Source organism: Pholis gunnellus (assembly GCF_910591455.1).
Source record: "Pholis gunnellus genome assembly, chromosome: 16".
NCBI lineage: Eukaryota > Metazoa > Chordata > Actinopteri > Perciformes > Pholidae > Pholis > Pholis gunnellus.
Genome location: NC_136543.1, coordinates 3,477,497 through 3,496,497, shown reverse-complemented (window position 1 = coordinate 3,496,497; position 19,001 = coordinate 3,477,497). Strand labels below are relative to the sequence as shown.

At 46.5% G+C, this 19,001-nt stretch overlaps 1 protein-coding gene across 1 annotated transcript in view; it reads left to right on the top strand.

The window, feature by feature from the left end:
• macf1a (microtubule actin crosslinking factor 1a) overlaps positions 1-19,001 on the top strand; it is a 190,556-nt gene that overhangs the window by 161,092 nt on the left and 10,463 nt on the right. The window contains 32 exon segments of the mRNA XM_079175803.1: positions 1,356-1,526; positions 2,442-2,597; positions 3,477-3,803; positions 4,255-4,339; positions 4,800-5,026; positions 5,744-5,950; positions 6,037-6,264; positions 6,410-6,628; positions 6,724-6,927; positions 9,383-9,608; positions 10,345-10,571; positions 10,684-10,806; positions 10,913-11,014; positions 11,149-11,250; positions 11,388-11,561; positions 11,824-11,979; positions 12,216-12,413; positions 12,522-12,650; positions 12,943-13,125; positions 13,237-13,392; positions 13,478-13,684; positions 13,858-13,977; positions 14,074-14,243; positions 14,349-14,508; positions 14,606-14,800; positions 14,911-15,183; positions 15,495-15,683; positions 15,823-15,934; positions 16,028-16,206; positions 17,054-17,216; positions 17,322-17,476; positions 17,652-17,726. Of these exon segments, the coding sequence (XP_079031929.1) occupies positions 1,356-1,526; positions 2,442-2,597; positions 3,477-3,803; positions 4,255-4,339; positions 4,800-5,026; positions 5,744-5,950; positions 6,037-6,264; positions 6,410-6,628; positions 6,724-6,927; positions 9,383-9,608; positions 10,345-10,571; positions 10,684-10,806; positions 10,913-11,014; positions 11,149-11,250; positions 11,388-11,561; positions 11,824-11,979; positions 12,216-12,413; positions 12,522-12,650; positions 12,943-13,125; positions 13,237-13,392; positions 13,478-13,684; positions 13,858-13,977; positions 14,074-14,243; positions 14,349-14,508; positions 14,606-14,800; positions 14,911-15,183; positions 15,495-15,683; positions 15,823-15,934; positions 16,028-16,206; positions 17,054-17,216; positions 17,322-17,476; positions 17,652-17,726 (5,598 nt within the window).

Sequence of the window (19,001 nt, the reverse complement as noted above, 5' to 3'; positions counted from 1 at the left end):
TCTATTTATAACAGGTTGAAATCATTGATATTCACATGTCCTTCAACCACAAACAATAGACATTTGAATGACAAGTGTACACACACACACACACACACACACACACACACACACACACACACACACACACACACACGTAGTCAATGATCAGAGTCTGCCTGGCATCCAAACAGCCCCAGTCTGCCAGTCAGACTGGCATAAAACCAGACACACATTCATGGTGGATGTGTGTTGTTTTCAGAGACACACTCTGTCTCACACACCTTTTCCCCTGTTTACCCAACATACACTTCCTGTGTTTGTGCACACGAGTGTGCTGCAGTCTCGACCGGCGATCAATCACACGTGTTTACATCCGTGACGGAGAGCGGTGTCACGGCTCGGCTGAGAAAGAGAGCGTGCTCTGCATTCCAGGGGCGGAACCGAGCTGCTGGTTCAAAGTAGACGAGAGAGGCCGCTATCAGAGCAGGAAGCAGCACGTTCACGGATGTTGCTTTCTGATCCGAGAACAGTTGGATGGCTAGTTATGTGAAGAAAAGTTTGTTCTGTACCTACCTTTTAAAATAAGCAGCATTTACCCGTATTAAGTGTTTAATAACTCATAAATGTATATCAGCCATTTGTTGACACATTGATAACAGTTTTAAAGAGCTACTAATGGGTCAGATGTGTTTGATGCTTTCTTCCAAAACAAGAAGATGGTTGGTAATGTTCTAGATTATATATATGATATCTTCTGTTGTAGGAAAAGTATAAATTCTCCCACGCAACTTGCATGTTTGATGCCTGAAACGTGTGCAGTAACACTTTTTCTGTGCATGCACATTTTCTGATTTGTAATGGTCACTTCCTCCTGAAAACATGGAGGCGTTAGCTTTTTAAGTTTGGATTGACTGTGAGGACAAAGATTATTTCTATCAAATGTAATTGTGCAGACAGTGTACTCTCACTGCAGACCGCTGCCCTATGAGGAGCTCAATCAACATATCAATGCATCTTAAATGAGCATAATGAAGGAACAAACGTTGAACCTGTACAACCTTGAAACAAGAGTTTGGTTGTTAAATTAGTAACGCCAGCAGCAAACAACATGCTTGCTTCAGTCTGCAGAGCCCTGAAGCCCCGCCCCCGCTGCTAAAACAGAGCGATTTTATTTTATTTATTTATTTAAATTGTCTTAATATTGAAGGTGTCAAGTGTCCAACTTCGGCAGTGCTCGTCCTTGGGTCCCCAGCAAAACACCCACCGGGTGTGAAGTAGATGGGATGGACGCTTCTCGAGATATGAGAAGGCCAGACGGACAGAGATCCCTCGCTTTAGGAGTCGATAACATGCGTGCTTTTCTCTTCCTCCAGCTGCTCCAGAGATTGCTAGATGACCGCCGGCCGACGGTGGAGATGATCCGCGCCGAGGGAGAGAGGATCGCAGCCACGGCGGACACTCAGGACCGAGAGAAGATTCGAACCCAGCTCCAGAGTCTGGCAGAGAGATGGACCGACCTGCTGGACAAGGCCATGGGCAGGCAAGTCTCCTCTACATTACGGGGGGGGGGGGGGGGGGTCTGGGTACAAGCCGACGTCCCTGTGGAGCGAGAACAGAAAAGAAACAATCAATACTCTCAATTGCTCTGTTATGGTCACCACTTACTTTGGATTTTAGTTCCGTGTCTCGCTGATTGTTGATCAGTTCTGTCCATTTCCTCCTTTAAAAAGGCAACTCAGCTAATATCCCAGAAAGGAAAAGGTTTCAGACTTGTCTTGCAGTAAATATGTGGTTTGGGTAAATAATTGGTGGCAGTTCTTTCCTGTTTTCTTGTTTCATCTGCGTGTGGCTCCGTGGACCACCGCTGTACTAAGAGAAGGAATGGTATCGTTACTTTTGGTCCCTGTGGCCCGCGAGTACTTTCAGCAGCTCTCCTGTTCGCTGGGGGAAGAACTGATTGTTCAGAGGGGGGAATGAGTACACACTCGTAAAGCACAGTGAGGAGGTTTGATATCTCCGATGATCTCATGTAAAGTAGTCATAATGTATTCATAAAACATTCATGCCGTACAGCTTTCAGTGAGGCAAGGTGTCTCTGTAATTCATCACGCTGTCCAGTATGAACACTAACAACGTCAATATTTTAAGTCTATTCATACGCTGCTTTCTACAGAAGCCCGCTGTGATGCTTCAGTTTACACACATAAAAAGACAGATGTGTATTCTCACCTATTTGCAAAAGCTCCCTCTCTTTCTGTCTCTAACACACAACAATAATCCATTTTTTCTGTTTATGAAAGTCTTCGAAATGTAATAATATATCATAAAAACGCCATTTAATTAAAAAAAAAGACGACAGCTGTTATGACGCAAAATCAGGTCCAAGTCGAGCAAAAACAATCTGTGAAAGCAATAAAATACCAATAAAATCTCCTCCCTCCCTCCCGTGCTTCAGGCAGAGGCAGTTAGAGGAGCTGCAGGTTCTGGCTCTTCAGTTCCACGAAGCCCTGGAGCCGCTGGGAGAATGGCTCAGTGCCACCGAGAGACGCCTGACCACCGCCGAGCCCATGGGAACCCAGACGGCCAAGATCGCCCAGCAGATCACCAAGCACAAGGTACCGTTTGGGGGCCCCTCGTTGTTACAGAGGAGTTTGACTTTTTATGAGCAGGAGACTGGATCCTCTGCCTTTTCTCGGACAGTGTCATCGAAATAATAAAAGTTTAAAAAAAGAAGACATTTTAAAAAAGCAGACCATCAACCCCTCAACCTAGGAAAAGGTAGGTTGAAGATGCTCTTAGGAGCACTATGTAGGATTTTAGTGGCATCTCGACGTGAAAGGCTCTTTCTAGAGTCACTGTTTGGCTCCGTGAGGAGACATGAAGGGCTCATTGTAAGCCAACGACAAATTCTTAGTTTCATAACACACTAATGAAAACATAGTTCTGAATGTTATAGTCTATTTCTGCTAACAGATGCCCCTAAATGCTTTACACTGGCCCTTTAATAGTTGAATTGCTTGGCAAACATATCTCATTCATGAGATTAACCTTACTTAATTACCTTTTAAATATTGTTGGTATTCCAGTTGCACTGTTTGAACTGAATAAGTACCGTAGAGAATAATTCAGAATAGCAAACACACATGCAGTCTTGATAAAATGCCCTTTTGCTTAATCTACACGTAACTCAACTAAAGAGGAAGCACGAGGCATAAGATCCACGAATCATTTACAACTCAAACGTCCTTTCACAAGTCCATTTCAAGTTGAGCTGTTAGTTCTCATTTCAGTGGTTTACTTTCTTTTGAAGTTATTCTACTCATTTGTTCATTCATTGATTTGTTCGTTTATGATTTCCTGTTATTCTATGATTTGTCATTTGCATGCTCATATTATGAGTTTTTATCCATCTTTTTTTCCTGTTTTGTTGTTCCTTTCTCACTTCCTTTCACCTTCCCCTCAAACACACACACACACACACACACACCTCCTAGGCGGTCCAAGAGGACGTGTCCTTGCGCCAAGCCGAGGTCAACCGCCTTGAGTCGCTCAGCCAATCGCTGACGCCGCTCAGCTCCGCGGCCGACCGCGATTGGCTGAGCGAGCGAGTGGGGGCGCTCAGGTCGGGCCACTCAGAGCTCACCGATTGGTGCTCCCGGCGGGCGGGCATGCTGGAGCAGGCGCTGGCTAACGCCCAGCTGTTTGGGGAGGAGGAGGTAGAGGTGCTGAACTGGCTGGCGGAGGTGGCTCAGAGGCTGGGTCAGGTCTCCGTCCACAGCTACCAGCATCAGCTGCTGGCCGAGCAGCACAAGCACGCTCTGGTACGACTTCATCAACACACTCGATGCCTCCTTCAGTTATGTCTCCCAAAACATGGGAACAGCCGTTATCGACTCTATTAGGGAAAAGGCTTCAGTAGAATTGTAATATTCTTTTATATAAATATTAGAATAAGATTTTATATATATCACTTAGTTTAATCACTTACAATTTAATATTTTTAATCAAGTAAAAGTTTTATATACAGAGATAAATCACTAAATTATCAAGTTATGACCATATACTATATATATATATATATTTTTTTCCCTCCATCATTTCCTGCAGTACCTTTTTGTCGTATTATCTTTTTCTTCACTAGTACAAAGAACACAAACATTCTTCATGGCAGTTAAATAAAGGATGCACACTGTACTGCGGATTTTGTTCTCTGAACCGATGAGAAAGATATCTTCCGTGTGCTAGAGGTTAACTTGCTCTCCCTCTCCTCAGTCTCTAAATGAGGAGATTGTGAGCAGGAAGAAGACAGTGGACCAGGCCATCAAGAACGGACAAGCCTTACTAAAACAGACCACAGGTAACCTCAGACTCCCAATCTTCTTCTTCTTCTTTTTGCTAACCTGACTTTCTCTCTGTAAATCCTAAAGTTGTGCTGGAAAGGTTCATCATGTTTCATACATTAGCATCCAGATTTATAAAGCAGATATTCCATATTCTCTGAATTTAGAGAATCGCACTAGAAAGAAACTGAAACACTGTTTTCCTGTAGTTGTCGTAGATCCACATCCAAAACGACACATTTTGACATCAGCGTAGAACCAAACATCTGGTTTCCTCATCATACTAGCCACGCTGACTGCTAGCACTGTTAGCCAGTTAATTGTGTGTGTAAAATAAACGAGGAGAGGAAAAAAAAGAAAACAGAAAAACTAGAAATGTACAAAAGAGGTCTTCTTCTATACGCTTCTATCACAATGGTGAGCTCTATGAAAGCTTTGGGCTTTGGGCGTGACCCCGACCTGTGTGTCCTCCTGCAGGCGAGGAGGTCCTCCTGATCCAGGAGAAGCTGGACGGCATCAAGTCCCGCTACGCCGAGATGACGGCCGGCAGCAGCAAGGCCCTCCGCACCCTGGAGCAGGCCCTGCAGCTGGCCACGCGATTCGCCAGCGCCCACGACGACCTCAACCAGTGGCTGGACGGCGTGGAGGCGGAGCTCACCATCATGGAGCCCGACGCCACGCCCGCCTACCAGGACAGACAGAAGGTGGGTGGAGAGCGAGATAGAGATCCGTTTATTTAACGGTTTTGTCAAAATAAAGGACACTGCAAAAACATAATTAGAAACATCCAGCGGCAACGCCTTTGTGTCTTTTATGATACCTTGTTATTAAAGCATTTAGGTTTTTACAGGCAGTTTAATTACGACAGTGACGTTATTTAGAGGTTTGTTTCACTACAACACACCAGTCATTGCTTCTTGGTAGAACATATACTGGTTGCGTGTCACTTGTACGCACACATTTCATGGATTTGTGTTATAAAGGACTTTTTAAGATGCAGTTCTTCTTTTTCATTATTTGGTTTTGTTTCAGACAACTACTGCAAACGTAACAAGACTCAATTATCCACATTTTAAAGATTTCTTTTTTCCCCATAGTCGACTAAATAAACATATTATTTGAAAGGAACAGATAATTTGATGACAGCTCCTGTCTGATGACATTTTCAGCCGTTCCAGTATCAACCCACCCACAGTTGAGTTACCATAGTAACATAGATTTTTTTGGAACTCAATAACAGTTTATAAAAGCCTTTATAAATTATTGCCTTTTCGCTGCCAGCCATTTTTTTCCAGTCTACAATGACATTTTCAGCTTTTATCGTTTAATAATCAGTTTGGCACGCTCAAGTAATGCTTCCATTTAGTCATGTTTAGCAGCTTTTTCTTTGTAAAACTAATCCCTCACTTCCACTTTTGCAGGAACTGAAGAAAGTGTCGGCGGAGAAGCGCCTGGTGTTGGACACGGTGAACGAGGTGGGCAGCGCCCTGCTGGATCTGGTGCCGTGGCGGGCCCGCGAGGGCCTGGACCGCCTGGTCGCTGATGCCAACCAGCGCTACCGCCAGTCTGACGAAACCATCACTCAGCGGGTGCAGCTGGTACAAGCTGCCATCCAGAGGTCACAACAGGTACTGCGAGCGGTTTTATCCCTATGTTCCATTAGTTTGGTCTCTTTTACTGTGCGCACCTGCTAATCGCTGACTCCTCCCTGCAGTACGAGGAGGCAGTGGATGCAGAACTGGCCTGGGTCAGGGAGACGGAGCGCAAGTTAGTGTCTCTGGGGCCCCTGAGCCTGGAGCCGGACGTAACTGTGGCCCAGATGCAAGTGCAGAGGGCCTTCAACATCGACATCATCCGACACAAAGACACCGTGGATCAGCTGCTCGGCACCAAAGACGACATCCTGGAGACGTGCAGCGACGCCCAGAAGGACGCACTGATAGTAAGTCACTGAGACTGAAATTGAAGTTTGTGTACATTGGTAACAGGGAAGGGACGGACTTGTGCGAGGGAGACGACTCTTTACTAACAAGTCATCTGTGAAAAGTGCGGCATCTTCACGTCTTCGTCTCTTTCATCTTCGTCAGGTGAAGACGGATTCCCTCAGTGCTCGTTACGACGCGGTGAGCCAGAGCCACAGCGAGCGCTTCTCAGCCCTGGAGCAGGCCCAGGTTTTGGTCGCTCGGTTCTGGGAGACCTACGAGGAACTGGAGCCGTGGTTGGGCGAGACCGAAACCCTCATCACCCAGCTGCCACCGCCGGCCATCGACACGGACGCTCTCCGGCTGCAACAGGACCAGATGAGGGTAAGAGGATCTGTAATCTTTTCTCTCTCAGCTTTCCGACCCTAAAAAGTTTATATTTTTGACGTGTTCTTAATTTCGTCTCTCTGCCTCTTTAGCTGCTCAGGGAGTCCATCGCAGAGCACAAGCCCCACATCGACAAGCTGCTGAAGATCGGGCCCCAGCTGGTCGAGCTCAGCCTCCAGGAGGGGGCCGCCGTGACGCAGCGCTACACTGAGGCTGGAAGGCGCTACCTGGCCATCAAAGAGGGGGTCAAAGGTCGAGCAACAACCTTAGACGAGGCTGTGTCCCAGTCTGCACAGGTGCGTCACCGAGGACTAATTGCTAACCGTTTAATGCTTGATTTGCTCGATTCTGTGTTTTAGCTGCAGACCTGGGTCTAATAGGTTTTTAATTGACTACTTGGGTACCAGGAAGTCAAAAGGCTTTGACCTGAGTTGTTTGAAATTCAATTTAGTAAACTCAAGTGAGACTTTGTGTATGAATTGACTCTCAGCCTCTCAGTGCAGAGTGAAGAATTTGTAGATTGGAGCATCTTAGTAAATGCTGTTTGGCCCAGGTCTGTTCACAGCATGATAGACGGCGTCTGCAGTCTCAGACGAAATGTAATTACGAAGCCGCACGAGGTCTATGTGTGTTTGTGTCTGCTGCTCAAAAACTAAATGATAATAAGGATTTATTTATTTTAAGTCAGGAGTTCAGCGAAATCTACGATTTATCTTGGTTTGGTTTTCTGGACTTATTTTCTTTGTTTTGTATATTTTACTTTAGCTCTTATGATTAAGAGCTGATACATACATCTAGCAGTTTTTAGTCTTGCTGTGTCATTTACGTAGATTTGTCTCTTATCACATCATGTCGTCTTTTGGTGCTAGTTTCCTTCAGGTTATTTTACTTTCTCTTCGCGCTTCATCTCATGAGACACCATTGAATCACCTGTGTTGCTGCCGTCGGTATTGCCTGACAGTTTGTACTCTGTGCATGTCTCTGATTTAACTCATTGTATTGTTTCTCCACCCTCCGCCCCCCTGTCAAACCCAATTCATGTGTCTCTTTGTCCACCTGCACCTCCACACTGTCCTCATCCCTCACTCCATCCTGAACAACCCTCCTCCTTGTCTCTCCTCCCTCCTCCTTGTCTCTCCTCCCTCCTCCTTGTCTCTCCTCCCTCCTTTAACCCTAATCTCACTCATCGCGTCCACCCCTCGTCCTTGCAACCCTCCACCATCCCATCCCTCGTTCATTGTGGATGTGCTGTGTGTGTGTTGCCATGCCCCCCTCCCCCCCACACCATCATTTTATCCATCATCACTGCTCACTGCAATCACCCAGCTGGTAGAGGTAAGACAGCATCATACTGGCACTCAGGGTGCGGTTACACCACATGATTTGGTCGACTAATCAAATGTGAATCTATACTAATACTAGTACTAATCATGTACTAATCTGACCAGATGAAGTAATAATCAGTCAGTTTATCTCAAAGGGTAAACGTTGTCCGGATTATTACTGATTCGAAAAATTCTTCAGCGTGAGATTTCCAGTTAAATCTCCACTTAAAGGGACAGTTTGGATTTGATGTAGTGTGGTTGTATTCGGTACTTATCCATATTAGTCAGTGTATTACCTTCAGTAGATGGAGTTTGTAAAAACAGACAGGAGTACCAGCACAGGAGTATAGCACTCGGCTGTGGACGTATAAAAACAACAGTATAAGTGTACGTTATATTCAGAATATTTTCACTGCTTTACCGTGGTGTCAGACCGCCATTTCCAACAGGACTATCTATGCTCTCTTCAGAGCCACTAGAATCCTTTGAGTCATTTTACCTCAAAGAACATGAGAGCCGCTGGACTACTGTTGCCTTCACGCGTGAGTTTGTTTGTGTTATGGTGACTTATGTGAATCCAAACTAACCGACGGAGGAAGCGGTAGACCAACAGCTCCAGTGTTCTGTGAAGTAAAATTGCTGTTTTTGTCAAAGGAGTCTTATGGCTTTGAAGGGAGCATAGATAACTGCTTCAATTGCTGACATCTACTGTAGGTAATCCACCGACTATGGAGGAGTACCTCATACAACACCACTTCAAAATATTTGAACTGTCCCTTTAATTTCTATATGATCTACATAATGGACCAAACCATATGTCTGCCAACCCTGAGTGACAATAAAACTGAATTAAATCTGTTGGGAAACGTCCCCTATGTGTAGATTTGTAGACTTGTATTAAGCCTAGTCTAAAACTAAGACATGCTTTCCAGTAATGAAAGTTTTAGTCTCAGACTAGGCTTGATTGATGTCCTTGATAGCTGTCCTTTTGTATCAATTGTGGCTAGATGAGATTTGTTGTCCCGTGTAGCGATCAAGCAATCTGATTTCCCTCAGATTTCCCAGTCTAGAAACTGTACCATATTTGCTCTCTTGTCAAGTAGCAGCTCCCTCTTGTGTGGTAGATCCAGCTTTGTCAGCATTGATGACATGTTGAAGGTGCAAAATTGAGATATCAAATATCGTAGAAGAACTGTACTGCTGTTCTACATCCCCTGTTGAAATCAGATATAAGATAAAAGATATTAAAAAAGACGAAAAGTTGATGCATTCGGCGACAGATGGCTGATCACCCACATAATATCTCAGTATTATCCCACTTTCAAAATGTCACCCGGCTGTCAAAAACCCAATCCCAGCCCCCTCAACACACTCCCTCCTCCTCCTCCTCCTCCTCTTAATAATCCAACTCTGCTTCCGTCTCCAGTTTCACGATAAGATGGACCCCCTGTTGGAGACCCTGGAGGGGGCGGTCCAGCGGCTGCGACAGCCTCCCCCCGTGGCGGCAGAGGTAGACAAGATCAGGGAGCAGCTGGCGGAGCACCGAGCCCAGGGGCTGGAGCTGGACAAACTGCTGCCGAGCTTCTCCGCCCTCTGCGCCCGCGGAGAGGAGCTCATCGGGCGAGCCGCTCACGACGATCCGGCCGGTCAGGGTGAGAGTCTGGGACGGGTCTGCGGTCATGCGGAGGACAGGCCACACAGTCCATGTGTTACAACAGGATGAGGGATTTACACAAATACATATCTTGATAATTCATTTAAAGTGTACCCTTTTTTGCACTTGGCTGACTGATGAGCCAAACAAACATATAACTAAACAGTGCTGCCAACTCTTTAGTGGGTGACTCACTTAAAATGGAAAAGTACTGGAAGAAGACATCACACAATCAAACAAATCAGACATCAGAATTCAGAGTGGGTCAGAGAAGAGAGGCGACATAACAGGCGTCTGTAATCTGGGTGAAAAATATAAAAATCTTATTTTGGGCTCCAGTCCAACTAGTTTGCTCACTGAACAATCAACTGGCCAGTGTAAGTCACTGTGTTACTGGCACAAAGCCAGCGAGGCAGCCCTTGTCGAATCTTGAAATGCGGTGAGGCTCTGCATATTTCTTCCAACGTTACCACGTGGTGAGACAAAACACACACACACACACACTCGTCTTTGTTATATTGACCTCAGAAGGAGTCCAGCCGTCCACGCTTCGTGAAATTATAAAAGGCCTCTCTGTGTTAACTTTACACTAGATGGCAAAATTCAAACAAAGAAAACATTATTACTTTTCTTCACATGACATAAAGAATAACCAAGAAGTTGATGTTTTTTTCCAGTGAGATCCCACTTGCTTTTCTCCAGCAGCCTGATTAAACTCAAACTCTCTCTTCCAGCCGTTCGGACCCGCCTCCTGCGCCTGCGCTCCCTGTGGGACGAGATCCGGCAGCGGGCTGAGGAGCGGGAGGGGAAGCTCAACGACGTCTTGGACTTGGCCGGGAAGTTCTGGGCCGACGTGGCGGCGCTGCTGAGCACGCTCCGAGACTCCCAGGACATCGTGAAAGAGCTGGAGGACCCCGGCGTGGACCCCTCGCTCATCAAACAACAGATTGAGGCTGCTGAGGTATGGAGGGCAGAGAAAGAGACGTGCTAATTGATGGAAGAAATGCAATCTGTAGTGACGTTTTTAAGGTTTTAAACAACCTCAACACGACTTCTTTCTATCCTTCCACCAGGCCATTAAGGCCGAGACAGACGGCCTGAGGGAGGAACTGGAGTTTGTCAGGACCCTCGGAGCCGACCTCATCTTCGCTTGTGGAGAAACTGAGAAACCTGAAGTCAAGAAGACCATCGACGAGGTGAGAAAATGAACACCAAGTTAATTTGCTTCAGAAAAGATAATTTTCTGGAATTGAGCTCTGCTACATGATGACCCACTAACACGACTTCCCATGCATCTCCCAGATGAACGCTGCCTGGGAGGGCCTGAACCGGACTTGGAGAGAGAGGATGGAGAGACTGGACGAGGCCATGACGGCGTCTGTGCAGTATCAGGACGCACTGCAGGTTTGTGCATCAGAGTCTGTAGTTAACTGGGCCAAATCATTAATGTTTCCTGAGTGTGGTCTTTGCACCAACATTTTCATGTGATGCAAACGTTGCCTTGTTGATGTTGACGCAGTTCTAATGCATTTTTCCAGTCTATGTTTGACTACCTGGACAACGCAGTGATCAAGCTGTGCGAAATGTCCACTGTGGGTACTGATCTGGGAACCGTTAAACAGCAGATTGAAGAGCTCAAGGTTAGCAAGAGAGTCTCTTTTCTTTTTTTTTTACATTATCTAAACATGATTTTTAGATAACCTGCGATCAAATATGGATGAAGAACTAACAACACACTACTCCTCCTCCTCCTCCTCCTTTCATTCACCCCGAGCAGCAGTACAAGGTGGAGGTCTACCAGCAGCAGATTGACATGGAGAAGCTGTGCCACCAGGGGGAGCTGCTGCTGAAGAAGGTGTCAGACCAGACAGACAGGGACATGATCCAGGAGCCACTGACCGAGCTCCGACACCTCTGGGAAAACCTGGGGGATAAGATCACCCACAGACAGGTAATGTCACCACATGTGGCAGCGGTGAGACGGAGGAGTTAGAATCTGCATCACTGAGCAAAAAAATAAAACCATCTCAGGGAGACACGATCCCGTCGCTGACCTCCGGCTCTCAGCCCCGCGGTTTCTCTTGGGAGTTGACGATGTTAGTCTTTGTTGGCATTCTGGAGGATCGCATGTATTTGACAGCTGCTTTTCATTACAGTCAAAATATTTGAGTTCCTATTTTTAAGCCTGAAACTCTGTCTCTCCTCCACCACAGCACAAGCTTGAGGCCGCCCTGCTGGCCCTGGGTCAGTTCCAGCATGCCCTGTCTGAGCTGCAGGCCTGGCTCAACCACACACACACCACTCTGGACACACAGCGACCAGTCAGCTCTGACCCCAAGGCCATCGAAATCGAGCTGGCTAAACATCACGTATGTCTCTGTTTGTTACAAACTAAAAAAATACATCTGTTTCCTCCTTGTGACTTATTTGTCTTGGTCCAGCTAACATTGTAAAGTGAAGACAGGTTGTTTCCTAAAAGATAGTTTGACTCTCTTTTCTTCTCTTCAGAGAGACACACCCAATATTCCAAAAACCAGCTCTTGCACTGAAACATTCAGATTTAATTCCGTGTTATTCATTTCTTTCTCCCTCCTCTGTGTCGTAGGTTTTGCGTAACGACGTTCTATCCCATCACGCCACCGTGGAGAACGTGAACGGCGCAGGCGCCGAGCTGCTGGAGTCCTCTCCCGGCGACGAGGCCAGCCACCTGAGGGACCAGCTGGACCATCTCCACCAGGGCTGGGAGAGCCTATTGCTCAAGACCCAAGAGCGGCAGAAGCTACTGGAGGCCGCCCTGCACCAGGTACAGTGAAGAAGCAACGTTAGATCTTAGTGCTGATGACTAACAGTGACAGCCCTGGCTTTTGTAGCATTCTCATGATATCTGAACTGATTAATTTCTACTGCGTAGGCTGAAGGTTTCCATGGCGAGTTGGAGGAGTTCCTCCAGTGGCTGAGGAGGACGGACAGCCAGCTGTCCGCCGCCAAGCCGACAGGCGGTCTCCCTGAAACGGCCAGGGAGCAGCTCCAGCAACACCTGGTAACAGAGAATCCCATCACACCTTTATGCTCAGACTGTCATCCACAATACACACCCATAGACCTTAACCTCTTAAACTCCCCGACATCACCGCCTTTCTGTTTTTAAAGCTAGTGGGAAGGTGCTGGTGTCATATGAAACTAGACCACTAGACGACCAATTTTCTATTCACACACAGACATTTGGCACATGGCAGCTGAATCTTTAATGGCTTCCATTGTTCCCAACCAGCGAGACACAACAGCGCTCACGTTTTAGTGTTGATTCACATTTGCGTCCTCTCCGTCTGCAGGAGCTTCAGGCCCAGCTGTCCCAGCGAGCGGACCAGTACCACCGTCTGCTGGATCAAGGAGAGTCCATGCTGCTAGCTCGCGGAGGAGAAGAAGCAGGACCCGGTACCACCCAGACCCAGCAGAACCTGGCCATGCTGCAGAACAAGTGGGCCAGCTTCAACATCAAGATGGACGACCGCAAGGTAAGACCGCGACACGAGGAGACGTTTTATTGACCGGAGTTGTGTTTTTTTCTCTGGCTTTCGATGGTTCATTGTTTTGTTTTTTACATTTTAAACTCTGAACCCCTCCAGGCAAAGCTGGAAGAGGCCGTTTCCTTGGCAACAGGTTTCCAGACCTCTCTGCAGGACACCATCAACTGGCTGACCCAAGCTGAGCAGACATTGAACATGGCCCAGCCCCCCAGCCTCATACTGGACACTGTCCTCTTCCAGATCGATGAGCACAAGGTATCGGACGTTCGCCAGTCACTAGAAACGTGGTGAAAGACGCCTCAGTCGTTACATTTATCCCTAACTCCTTCTGCTCTCCCAGGTGTTTGTGAACGAGGTGAACACCCACAGAGAGCAGGTCCTGGCTCTGGAGAAGGCCGGCTCTCAGCTGCGCTTTGCCAGCCTGAAGCAGGACGTCGTTCTCATCAAGAATCTGCTGCTCAGCGTCCAGGCCCGCTGGGACAAGCTGGTCCAGAGGTCACTGGACCGCGGGCGTCACCTCGATGAGGCTCGCAAACGCGCCAAACAGGTACTGATTAAGACCAAAGGAACAGTGAGGATTCACTGACGACAGAGATTTACAGAAACGTTAACTTCAGACCTTAATGTCTCTGCTATTGGTTGATAATATTTTGGAAATATAGTTATACTCGAGAGAATGTATGTATTAAAATAACGAACTCTGTGACTCTCTTCTTTCAGTTCCACGAGGCCTGGAGGAAGCTGACAGACTGGCTAGAAGAAGCCGAGAAGAGACTGGACTCTGAGCTGGAGATCTCCAACGAGCCGGACAAGATCAAAGTACAACTGGCCAAACACAAGGTACTGCAAGGCAATTGTTACACACACTGTTTTCTCTTTTTGTTGCTTCCCGATCTACAAATCTCTTTCTTGCTCTCCCTCGTTCCGCCCGTCCAGGAGTTCCAGAAAGCCTTGGGCTCGAAGCAGCCGGTTTATGACACAACCGTGAGGTCTGGGAGGGCCATGAGGGACAAGGCTCAGCTGCCGGCAGACACCCAGAAGATGGACCACCTTGTGGGAGAGGTCCGCGACAAGTGGGACACCGTGTGTGGCAAGAGCGTGGAGAGGTAAAGAGGATGGATGATGGACGATGGAACTGGCTTTCCCACAGCTATTCATTACAGATGTGAATATGATTATTAACAGCTGTTTGTCTTCCCTCCTCCATCCAGACAACACAAGCTGGAGGAGGCTCTGCTGTTCTCCGGACAGTTTGCAGAGGCTCTCCAGGCCCTGGTGGACTGGTTGTACCGAGTAGAGCCCCAGCTGGCTGAAGACCTGCCCGTCCACGGAGATCTGGATCTGGTGTCCAACCTCATGGACTCGCATAAGGTGCGTAAACAGAACCGTGCTCGTTAAACACGTACGAGAGGATAATAATAACACAGAAGGTTTTGAGTCTGACGCTACTGATGTCCGAAACCTGCAGGCTTTCCAAAAAGAGCTGGGTAAGAGAACCAGCAGCGTTCAGGCTCTGAAGCGCTCGGCTCGGGATCTGATGGACACCGGCCGCGATGACACGGCGTGGGTCAAAGTTCAGGTTCAGGAGCTCAGCAACCGCTGGGATACGGTGTGCGCTCTGTCTGTCACGAAGCAAACCCGCCTCCAGCAGGCCCTCAAACAGGTCAGAGAGCAAGCTGCAGTGCACATCCCCAACTTCAGCATCACATAATGCACAGGACGCTATCATAGACCTCTTCCTGCCTCCTTACCAATTACCCTTTTCTCCATCAGGCGGAGGAGTTTCGCACGGCAATACAGGTCCTTCTGGAGTGGCTCTCCGAGGCGGAGCAGACGCTCCGTTTCCGCGGCGTCCTCCCCGAAGAGGCCGAGACTCTGCAGGCGCTGCTGCACACACATCGCGACTTCATGGGCACCGTGGAGGAGAAGAGGACGGGCGTCAACAAGGCTGCAGGCATGGGAGAGGGCATCCTGACCGTTTGTCACCTTGACTCCATCACCACCATCAAACACTGGATCACCATCATCAGGGCACGCTTCGAGGAGGTGAGGCGGAGGTTTATTAATAATAATATCCTCCATGGAATTTATATATCCAACATTTCTCCAAGTGCCCACAAGTGTTACCAATGTTGAAAAAAGAAATTAAAGTCTACGTGTATGAACAAATTCCATTTTTACAACCTCTCCTCTCTGCTCTGTGTTCAGCCTGCAGTTCAGTCCAAGTTTCACCAAATTGTTGTCACATGACTGTTGGTCTCAGGCGAATCAATCATGGCTTCCTCGTTGCGCTGAGGAGTGCAGAATTTGTTGTATATAAATGTATTCTATGTTAATCAGCACCTTTCGCTCTACAGGTGCTGACGTGGGCCAAACAGCACGAGCAGCGGCTGGAGACGGCTCTGACCGAGGTGCTCAACAACGCCAACCTGCTGGAGGAGCTGCTGTCATGGCTCCAGTTCGCTGAGACCACATTGGTCCAGAAGGACACAGAGCCGCTTCCTCAGGACATCCCACAACTCAAAACACTCATCACAGAACACCAGGTGGGCTTCGCTGACTCATCACTAAAAGCCCTGGCATAGTTTTGGGTCTTTTTAACGCATCACTAGATGGAGTTAAAGCTGAATTTGTTTGTGCTGTCCCCTAACAGTTTGGTACACTTCTGGTGTTTGTTGTTCTCAGATGTTTATGGAGGAGATGACGAGGAAGCAGCCGGACGTTGACAAAGTGACGAAGACCTACAAGAGAAAACCGTCTGAGCCTCCCAGCAGCCTGGCTGAGAGGAGAGGAGCCCGTAAGTCTCCCGTGTTTAACTTTTGATGCAGCGTGGTGACAGAAGGTTCATCAGAAGTGACGAGGATTCGTTAACTCTCCGCTTCCTCTACAGGCAAACACCAGCAGCAGCAGCAGCAGCAGCAGCAGCAGCAGCAGCAGCAGCAGGCAGCCATGCAGCTCTCGGGAGGAAACCCAAGACTCAACCAGCTCTGTGCCAGGTGGCAGCAAGTCTGGCTGCTGGCTCTCGACCGCCAGCGCAAACTCAACGATGGTCTGGACCGACTGGAAGAGGTCAGACAACATGATCAACCCTTATGCTTCAGTTTGTCTTTTTTTTAAATGATCCGATGTCATTAGAAGAGAAAAATGTCTGCATCAAAAAACTGCCATAAAATGATTTATTAAATTTAAGTTAGTTAATATTTAGTTTAATATTTTAACTGACTTCATTCTTGATAGTAACTACTAAATATTATAATTTTCAACCCTGTATATGTCAGTTTGTTTACATAATGGCACTACTGTTGTTTTATGGGAGAAAACAAAAAACACAAGATTTCAATTATTTTCTTTATACTAAATGTCGGGGGGGATTTCTCTTTCCCAGTCTGCTATATGTCGATAATCAACAATAACATTGTGTTTGATGCATTGCAGCAATAACCCAAGTGGAAACGAGGAAAATAACTAAATAGAAACTATAATTTGTAAGCAGGGCTCTAAATGGAAAGCCTGATATCATAGAATGCATGATTTTATGCTGTAATTGTGGTTTTAATGGGTTTCAATGGGGACGTTTTTGTCCTTAAGGACCTGAGTGTGTGTATTTTGGCTCCACGGTTTGTTATAGACTTATTATAGGAGCTGAGGTTGAACTTCCAAAATTAGAAAAAAAGAAAAACTTGCCAAAATGTAAACCATATGCAGTGACACAGCCAAAATGATCGGAAAACTAAAAAAGCCCAAAATGTCCCTCGTGATGCACTCGGGTTAATGTACCCAAGTTAAATCCCAAGATAGTCCGTTTCCTGGTCAATGAAAGCAATAACTTGACATTAATTAAACATTCAGAACCACATTCTTTATGTCACTCTGCCATGAAAAGTATCACACAACTGTCTGCATTGTCCTCTTCCAGCTCAAGGAGTTTGCCAACTTTGACTTTGACGTGTGGAGGAAGAAGTACATGCGCTGGATGAACCACAAGAAGTCTCGTGTCATGGACTTCTTCAGACGCATCGACAAGGACCAGGATGGAAAGATCACGCGGCAGGAGTTCATCGACGGCATCCTGGCATCGAGTAGGTTATGGGTGACAATGTTTTTGGTATTTATTTGGTTGGTGGAGGGGGGGTTTGACACTTATAAAGACATAAACTGATTGAATTCTTGTTGTCTGTGTGCAGAGTTCCCCACCAGTAAGCTGGAGATGACAGCCGTGGCAGACATCTTTGACAGAGACGGAGACGGTTACATCGACTACTACGAGTTTGTTGCTGCTCTGCACCCCAACAAGGACGCCTACAGACCCACCACCGACGCCGACAAGATAGAAGACGAGGTAAGAAAAATCAGAAGACCAACAAATATGAAGTCATGAAGTGCGGAGCGATATTGGGGCTGAGCAGCCATCCAATGAGCTACCAGCCGCAGCAGAATCAGCCAGCCGCTGGGACGCATGGTTAGAAGTCTGATTACGTTCACTCACATGTTGCTTGTTGCTTGTTGCTGTGCAGGTGACTCGGCAGGTGGCCCAGTGTAAATGTGCCAAGAGGTTCCAAGTGGAGCAGATAGGAGAGAACAAGTACCGGGTAAGTTCAGCTCAGTCTCTGGTTCAGTTTGATGTCATTTGTAGAACAAATTACAAACTGTAATATAAACTTAACAACATCTTCACCTTCATTGCAATTCATTGTAATAAATGTTAACAGACCTGGGTCAAAACCCATTTGCAAAGAATCTTTGGCCATTTTCTTTCTTCGTGATCAGCAGTATAAAGTTGCCGGGATTGAAACACTAAAGTCTGATTTGTGAGGCAGCTCCTTGTTGCTAAAATGTAATTAATTATCAGTAGAACAAATAAAGAATGAACTATTTAGTCCATAGCTCTGCTTTACGTTTATAAAAAGCAATGTGCTTTTACACTGTGATTCTGGACGGATAAAGAAACAGGTCTGATTAATGGACAGTTTGTTATTCACTGGCTGTCTTCACTTGTCCAGCACGCACCATTTAACTTCTCACCATAACTTCACAGCGTTTGTTTGTGTGTCCATCTCACATCATGATGTATTAATAATTGTCTGTAACATAACATATCATGACATGTCATGATAACATTGATATAACGTGTTAATAACTAATCTCACAGCCCGCCAGGATTGTCAGCCTTCTTTGTCATCACCAAAACATGAATAACACCACGCTGGCTGCTGGATACCAACTGCAACGCTCAAATGTTTCCTTCCTGAAACTGCTCATAAAAACGTCTGGGGATTATCTTGAATTAGCTTATCTTGAATTAGCTTATCTTGAATTAGCATGATTTCTAGAATATTCTTTTGGTGCCATAAGTGGAGTGCAATCTAGTTCCATTATAAACGAGAGGGGGCTGATATCTTCAGCACTCACACCACAATGTAGATTGCTAAATAGCACTACAGGTAAGAAGAAATATATATATATATATATATATATATATATATATATATATATATATATATATATATATATATATATTTGATTTGAGGGTCTCTTTAGGACCCTGTTGGCCAAAAATGAAAATCATCATCAAATTCAACCCCAGGAGGGTTCAGGCCTTGTTTCATTGTGTTGAAAGGTTGTTTGAAACCTACAGTGATGGCAATAGCTCCCCCAGCAGGCTGTGTGTGTCTATGCAGCATTTACAGCAGCTGTGGACAGTTTACAGCAGCACTTAGTGGACCGCCCATCACTACCACTGCTACAGAATGTGTCCAGTCCATCCTTCTTGTCTTGTCTTGTTTTATGTCTGGCTTCACTTGTCATCGCTTTCTTTACCTCCATTTTTCCGTCATCAGCACCGTCATAACATCCACAGGCATTCA